The sequence below is a fragment of the Polistes canadensis genome, unplaced genomic scaffold, assembly GCF_001313835.1.
Source record: "Polistes canadensis isolate GaletaPanama2010 unplaced genomic scaffold, ASM131383v1 scaffold_4, whole genome shotgun sequence".
Classification (NCBI taxonomy): domain Eukaryota; kingdom Metazoa; phylum Arthropoda; class Insecta; order Hymenoptera; family Vespidae; genus Polistes; species Polistes canadensis.
This window is the reverse complement of record NW_014569551.1, coordinates 162459-171148: the sequence shown is the minus strand read 5'-3', so window position 1 is coordinate 171148 and position 8690 is coordinate 162459. Positions and strand designations below refer to the sequence as shown.

General features: G+C 38.8%; 1 protein-coding gene across 2 annotated transcripts in view; it reads right to left on the bottom strand.

The window, feature by feature from the left end:
• The window catches only part of LOC106787344 (nuclear hormone receptor E75-like), a 170658-nt gene that overhangs the window by 72418 nt on the left and 89550 nt on the right, over positions 1–8690 (bottom strand). The window contains exon 1 of one of the 2 annotated variants that reach the window (XM_014749635.1): positions 5314–5620. The exons of the other annotated variant lie outside the window; for it this stretch is intronic. Coding sequence (XP_014605121.1) covers positions 5314–5605 — 292 coding nt within the window. The 5' untranslated portion in view covers positions 5606–5620. Of the gene's footprint in view, positions 1–5313; positions 5621–8690 lie in introns of those variants that run through there. 2 annotated transcript variants of the gene reach the window in all.

Below are 8690 nucleotides of genomic sequence, written 5' to 3'. Positions count from 1 at the left end.
TTGTCAGGAAAAATAGAATTGAAGGAAATAATAACGTGGAATAAAAAATAAAAAAAAAAAGGCGACAGGTTGGTGGTGGTGATGGTAGAAAGATTTATACTTAGAACAAGCCAACATGTTTGAGGGGTAGGGATTGGCTGGTAGGTCAGAGGTCGTTGCCCCTGAGGTTACCGAGCCACCTAGTCACCCCCGACCACCCACCCACCCATCCTCCGCTTTCCCTTCGACCCGTCATTTTACTTCGCAAACTTCCTAGTACACTGCTTAGCCTAGTGGTGTTGTTACTAACATTTTCTCACACGTATTATTATGATACAACACACGCCTAATCGTTTCTAATAATATTCATGCTTAATAATGTAATAATAGGATTTAATCAGGTAATTAATTTCTTTTTGTTTTTTTTTTTAATTAAATATGTCTACATTTTTTATTTGATTTTTTATTTATTTTTTCGTGCATACTCTTCTTCTTCTTCTTTTTTTTTTAAACATTTATTTTGTCGTTTTTTTTTTCTATTTTAAGATATCAGCACATCGTGCCTAATGTAATTTTTCAATCATCTTAATAGTAAATAATCGTAAACTTCTTTAACGTAATGGATTTTTAAATTGGATATATTTAACGAAAAAAAAAAAAAAAAAATCAAATATATATATATTAATATCTATTAATAATAACAGATGTGAAAATAATCTAAAAATAATACGTAAAGAATTATATGAATAAAGTAGAACAAAATTACTTATACAATTGGGGAGGATTAAGAAAAAAGAAAAATAAATAAAAAATAAATCGATAAATCTCGTAGAAAGACAATAATTAATTAAAGAAGAGAAACAATAGAAAATAATAAAACCAATTATATTAATACAATACAAATGATGATTGTATATAAAAAAACCAATAACCATTGAAAAAGGTTTATTTTTATAACTTAAACCTATAAAAAAGAAAAAAATGAAGCAAGTAAGAGAAAAGGAATAAAAAAGGGAAGGGACTGGTCAAAGAAGAAAGAAAAAAAGGAGAAATCGTGCAAGTGTTTCCCTTTCATTGGCATCCGGACTTTCTGCCTTTGGCTCAACTTCATACTACCCGGACCCACTTTTACTTTCATCCCACTGGACCGTGACTCGATAGGAAATTCGAATGTTTCGAAGAAGAAGAAGAAGAAGAAGAAGAAGAAGAAGAGTAGGAAGAGAATGAAAAAGAAAAAAAAGAAAATTAAAAAAAATTAAAAAAAAAAATTAGAAAGGTACAGGAACATACATACACATACACATACACATATACATATACATACTCATACGCGTAACACGCGTGCATATATACGGATATAGAAGAAGAATCTTCGAGTTATGAGAAGAACATGCATTTGACTCATCCATTCCATCGAGATGAGAGGATTATGGGGTAGAGAGGGGGATTACATGTGTGCCTCGAAGTAAAAGTGAAAGTTCGAGAGATAGTCTTATGTGAGAAAGAAAGAAAGAAAGGAGGTGTGTGTGTGTGTGTGTCTAATCACTTTCATTATCATCCAAAAATACTTTTTCTTTAGGAATATTACGATATATGGTGTGTTAAACGTTATTTATTTATATACTTTGATAAAATTGTTCTACAGATGTGCAGAAAAAAAAAACAAACAAACACATTGTATTATATGAGATTACGGGGGATGAATCTTAAAACTAAAACAAAAAGAAAAAGATTTCATTAGTTACTTTAAAAACAAAAAAAAAAAAACAAAAAATCAAACGAAACAAATCAATAAAAATTATGATCAAATTATCCGAAAACAGGATGATAGTATAAAATAATAATCGTCATCTATACACCGGGGGTTATTATTTAATAGTTTGTTTATCGTTCGCGAAAGGGGTAAAAAATAAGAAAGAATTCTTCTGGAAGGATCATCATTTCTCTATTTTCCTGTTGGAACACAAGCGGAAGAAAGTCAGCAAGAAAAAAGAACAGAAAAGAACAGAATAGAATAGAATAGTATAGAAAAGAAAAGAAAAGAAAGAGACTACTACCTACAACAACATACACATACACTTGCTAAGAGAGGAATGGTGTGGAGAGGAGTGAAGAGGAGAGGAGAGGAGAGGAGAGGGTTACGATAAGCGTCGAAGCTCGAAGAACGTGGCGATAAGAGAGGACCCGACACGATTCGAGGTTATTCACCTTGGCGTACTAGAACGAACCAGCGAGAGTGCCACGAGGAGGTGAATAGGAGAGGAGGGGGGTTAGAAATAGGAGGAGGAGGTGGGTGGATGGATGGGGAGGGTTGTTCGGAGGCTGCTGTGTTAGAAGAAGGTGGGTGGGTGGTTGAAAGAGTGAAGAGGGTGGGGGAAGATCGGAGCAGCTCTTATCGGGCTTCTCTCTTTCTCTTTCTAAAGAGGAGGGAGGGAGGGAGGGAGGGGTTGGGTGGGTGGTTGGAAGGGGGAAGTTGCGAGATTAGAACGACCCCGAGAGAACGGGCCGAAGAGTCGACGAACTGGTCTCCGATTGGGCGATGCTGAGAGTCAACGTTCCACGCGCGCTCTCCGCATCAGGTGGGGGTGGTGGGTGGGGGTAGGGGCTGAGGGTTGGGTGGGATATGGTGAGAGAGGACAAGGGTGCATCAATCGAGGTCACTGGGGACCGGGAGGAGGCCAGGCCAATGCCCGGAGCTTTTCAGGTTAGCTAGCCATCGTCGACGTACACCGTAATTAGAAGAAAATTTACCACAATCCTTTCCAATAACTGCTGATGCTGATGCTGATTCTGATGATAATGATACTGTCATTTCAACATTTAACTTTCTCTAATTTATTTTTATATTCTATTTTATTTAGGATCTAAGAGAAAGAAAGGAAGAACAAATCTCGTATAGTAATCAATTAATTAGTATGGGTGTATCATTTTCTTTTAAATTAATAATAATAATAATAACAATAATAATAATAATTCTTTTTTAGACTCTTTAACTCGAAGAAAAAGAAAACCGAATATTGAGTGCAAAAAATGTTTTGCCAGATACTTAATAAGGAAGTCGTTCTGATTTGAGCGATTACGGTGCTCAAGTTAGAATCGTCAGAGTTGGCACGAACGCGTGTGTTCGTGTGCATCTAATACGTATGCATGGGATATCTATGCATGCATGTGTGTGTCCGTTGGAATCCGTTTTAGATAACCCCCTACTACTACTACTACTACTATTCTACTGGTTACTGTTGGTAGAACGAATAACACCATCGCGATGCACAACGTTTCAAAGAAAAGGTTCTGTTGATAGGAAAACGCAGTGGGGCAGGTCGACTTTCTTAAAAGAACAAGAAGAAGAACGAGAAAAAGAATATAAAAATGAAGGGAGAATGGGAAGAAATCTCTCATCGTTAGATGAATAGAGGAGTAGGGGAAAAGATGACGCGCAAGGTGTAGGTGAAAGTGAAGAATCCTAGTAGTAATAATAGTAAAATGATGCGACTAATCTACTTTCTCCTTCTGCTACAGGTAGACGATGAAAGGTAGTAGAAGTTATATCAAAAGTAATAAGAAAGACAGAAAAAGAAATATATATATATACATATATAGTAGACGGATGAGGAGGAGAAGGAGGAGGAACGCGTAATTCGCTATCATGGGGTTACGTAACGAAACCTACGCTATCATCGAAGACTAATCCTCATTTCTCTTTCTCTCTCTGTCACACTATCTATCTAACATTTACTATTTCTCTCTTACATTTGAGATATAGAAAAAGGGGGGGGGGGAAGGGGGAGGGACACGTCATAGAACGCGACTCTGATCGTATATTCGCAAGCAAGCAAACAAGCAGCAGCAGCAGTAACAGTAACAGCAGTAACAGCAGCAAACAAGTAAAGAACGTACACACATATACGCATGTTTTATATATATATATATAAAGTTGAAGTGAATTCTCGGGCGAACGGCCGCACGAACGAACGAACGCGTTGGTGACCTTCGATGGGTTGGAAGAGAACGCGCCGTGTTACTCCTGGTGGGGGATGAACCACAGTATAATGTTAGAGTAAAAGAGATAGATAGCTAGCTAGCTAGCTAGATAGATAGAAAGAGAATGAGAGAGTAAGAGAGAGGGTTCCCGCGTAGGGGGAGACCCAGTTGGAGTTCGTTGAACCGGCCCGTCAGCGAGGATTGGCCACGCGAGTTGTCGAGCCGCGCGTTCTTCGAGCTCCTAGGACTCTGAGGGCTTACCAAAATGAGTGAGTGAGAGAGACACGAATATATATATATATACAGAAAGAGATAGAGATAGATAGATAGTCAGATAGAGAAAGGTGAGGGAAACAAGTACGAGGTAGTGTGAGTGAATACTTGCTTGCTTGCTTGCATGCGCGCGCGCACGTTGGGTTAATTTCATCTTGCCCCAGTTACGGGGCAGGCAGGGTGAACGAACTAGCCTCGCGCCAAGGCCCCGTCGACCTACTTTCTTGGCCGCGCGGATAAACGAGCGAGTGAGAAAGAAAGATAGAGAGAGTGAGTGAGTGAGTGAGTGAGCGAGCGAGTGAGAGAGGTGGGGCGATCACCGTGAGGAAGAGAAGAACGAAGAGAGGGACAGGGAGAGGACTAGTCAACTGAGCGAGCGAATAGGACAGAGTGAAAGAGAGGGTGGGAGTCAAAATCCCCCTCACCCTCCCACCATCACCACCACCCCCTCCTTGTAGAGAGGCTCAAACGCTAGCCTCTTCTATCTAGGCTAGAACTGAGGAGAGGAGGTGGAGAGTGCCGGAGGCCGACACACTGAGGGCAACGAACTAGCCTCGTCCCGGGCCCCGCGACCTACATTCCAAGTCTCTCTCTTTCTCTTTCTTTCTTTCTTTCTTTCTTTTTCTTTTTCTTTTTCTTTCCTTCTCACTCGTTTACTCTTTCTGTCTGTGAAGCTTGCGAACGCTGTTGAAAAGTGAAACCGACTTCTCTCTCTCTCTTTCTTTCTTTCTTTCTTTTACTTTATTTCCAACTGAATTTCTTCTTAACCAAATCGCGCGTGATCTACGTAAAAAAAATGGATTATTTCTTACGGTTAACTTAAAACAAAAACCTTCCATCCCCTATCAACATGTTCATTAAAGAACCTAACGTTTAAACCTGATCTCCAGCTCATAAACCGTATAGTTTGGATCACTCTCACTTTCCTAAGAGAAGTCGAAGTTGAAAATTGTTGGGTTAGGTAGACAAACGAGAAGATAACTTGACGACCGACTGACCGATCGATCAATCAATTAATCAATCAATCAATCAATTTCCCATTTAAGTTTTTTTTACATTGAAAAATATAATTAAGCTTACCGGCCAATACTCGTCCTAATAGATTCTCGCTACTGTCCTGTCGTTGTTGTTGCTGATCTTGTTGAAACTGTTGTTGTTGTTGTTGGGTAGTTAACTGTTGGGGTTGGGTTGAACGACAACAGGGATTTCTTGGACTTGGTGGATTAGTTGTCGGTGATGTTAAATGTGTTGTTTGACGTTGTTCCTTATCATTGTCCAAAGTTTCGTTAGATGCTGAGAGTAAAATGTCACCGGAGGGTCGTTGATCCTCGGCCGCGGTACTGCCGCGAGGCTTGAACTTCTGCACGGTCATTGCGGACCACTCGCCACCCTATCCCACAAACTTTCCTCCCCTTTTTATTCTTATTATTATTGTTTGATTCTTTTCAAAAGAAAAACCTTTCTCCTCTGGATTGTTTTTATTTTTCAATAACAATATATTTTTATTGCAAGTTCGTTATTCCCTTCCACCACTACCAGCAGCTGCAGTTGTACCACCACCACCACCACCACCACCACCTCCACCACCTCTTCTACTTGTTTTCCTATTTTCCGCTTGCGGAACGTAAACAAGATGCGTTAACATGCCACGCGAGTAACGCTGTCACGGTTCGTTAAGTCGCGTGGGTCGCGACACCTTCCTCCTCCTCCACCTCCTCCACCTCCACCTCCTCCTCTTTATCTTCTCTTTCTTCCACCCTTAATTCTCCTCTGATTATCCCAAACTCACAATTCTTAGGCTCAAATCAAATATTATTCACCTCCTCTTCCTTTTCTTGTATTATCCTCTTCAACACACCCTTGATTTTGATCCAACACGAGCAACGACGATATCGTTCACTTTTCTCGATCGAATTCTCTCCCTCCCCCTCCGCCAATTAACCAAAAAAAAAAATTCAACAAAACGGTGAAATGTGCGGTGAATAAATAAGTGAATGGGGGGTTGGTGTGGGTGGTTAATTGTCTCTCAAAGTGGGAACGTTTTTGTTGGTGTTCGTTCGTTGATTATGAATTTGGATTGAACAGATGAGAAAAAGTTAGACAGAAAGAGGTTGGTTGACACAAAAATGTTTTAAAGGAGGGAAGTAGTAGCAAAGGGGTGGACGGGGGGGTGGGGTGAAGGGGTTGTTGTTTGTGTTAAAACGCGCACCGCGTGGCCGTTTGGTGGTTTTTGGTTCGCGCGCGGTTTTTTCGTCAGAGTTTTGATTGTCCGTCGTAGTTAAAAAGCTTAGTAACTCTAGCTAAGCTTCAGGATGATAATGATGATGATGACGATGATGATAGTTTTCTCTTCCTTCGTTCAGAACGATTCAATCGGTTTTTCTGTGTCCCTGTCGGTCGGTGTCGGTCGTCGTCGTTCGGTCGTGTTCGGTCGTTCGGTCCTCTCTCGTGTGTGTGCCGTGTGCTACGCGGTGCGCGAGTGAGTTCCTCGCAGCGTGCTATACCACGGCACCCTAAGCGCCTGCGCGAATCTTATACTCAGTATCGTATCATTTACATTGACATACCCCGTTCCTTTCATTTTCTTTTTTCTTTTCTTTTCTTTTCTTTTTTATTTTTATTTTTTTTTTTTTTTTACATCTTTCTTTCGATGTAATTCTCGTTCATTCATCATCGTTCGATATACGATAACACGATTAGGATTCATTGGAAATTAAATTAGAGTCATTTGTCCATTTTGTTTTTTTTTCTTTTTTAAGATACAAAAAAAAACAGATATTTTTATTCTTGTTTTTATTCAATTGTTTATTTTATATCGATTGTTTGTTTAATCAAATATTACGGGGTAAGGGATTAGAGTTTTATTAATATATAACCTATAATATGTAGAATACCTTCCGCCATTTTGATGAATTTTCATTCTTTTAGGTTATGATCGTTTTTATCGATCGAGGAATGATATAATTAATATTTGATTATCAATTTAATTGAGTATCATACTAACGAACTTTTGAACATATATATATATATCTATGACGAATAATAAAAATGATAAAGAAAGAGAAAAAAAAGAAATAAAACAAAGAAGTTAGAAGGACAAACAAGTTGATCTACAGCTTGGGAAGATCGTTTTGTTTAGATCGTCGTACCACGTCCCCGTAGGAAAGAATCGTTCCGTTCCTATGGCCAATTGGCACGGTTGACCCGTCATTAGGATCAAGGATTTTCGTCGACGTGGTTTGTATCAGACCCGTACCACACTAAGGCCTAACCTTTTTACTTTTTTTTTTTTTCTTCAATATTACCCTTTAGCATCCTCTTCGTTGACTTTAACAAAATACGTTCTTTAATTTCGTGATAAGTTTCATTGCTAAAAATACATTTCTACATAATCAATTAATTCTATTTTTTTAAAATAATTAACAAACTTATCGAATCTTTTTCGATTACAAACATTACGAGAAATAAAGAAAAAAAAAATACGTACATTTACAGACACGAAATATCAATGATAAGTAATCAAAATTAATTTGTAAAAAATATATGCAACATACATACATACATACATACATAAAGAAAGGGGAGACGAATAAAAATGATACGAGACTGTTCATATATGCGTGATACACAATCAGAAAGAACACAGTTTGTATCTCATAGTTGACTCACCAATACTGAAAGAGTGAAAGCCGTTCAAATGCACACTCCTCCTCCTCCTCCTACTCCTCCTCCTCCTCCTCCTCCTCTACCACTTTTACCCCCTCCTCCTCCTACTCCTCCTCGCATTTTACACCTACGCCCGACACCGTACACGTGCTACGTGTTTTACGTCGACGAAAAATAATCTCCTCACTCCTCGACTGGCCAGGTGAGAGAGAGAGAGAGAAAGAGAGAAAGAATTGAAATTCTAAAAGGTGGGGGTAAAACCAGAATGGGATGAAAAGAACGAGAGAGAAAAAGAGGAAAAAACAGAAAGAGAGAGAGAGACAGAGAGAGAGAGTGGCTACTGTGCTACCGTGGTAGCAGCACGTTAACCGGTTGCGAGACTTATGCTAGCACCGCTTGTTAACGGTTGGACCTAACGTAATCTAACACGTTCTCTAAACATCTTCCCTGACCTGTCTCAACATCGGAATCGACAAATGTCACATGGTATCAAATACCAGGGACGTCTTCTAACGTCATACTTATTTTTTTCTGTAACTACTCGCCACTCCGATTTTTTTTTTTATTTTTATTTTTTCTTTTTCTTTTCGTTTCCTGATTTTCGTGGAAATCTGTATGAATATCTGTTTAACTAATGTTTAGAAAATATAGCCTGAACTTTTGCAAATATCGAGAAACATTTTCAAAGAAATATCAGAGATTGCAATGCTGTAAATTGTACAACTTTGCTATTACTTTGAAAAGTTTTGGTTAATATTTTTTATACTAAAAGTCAATAGATTTTAATGAAA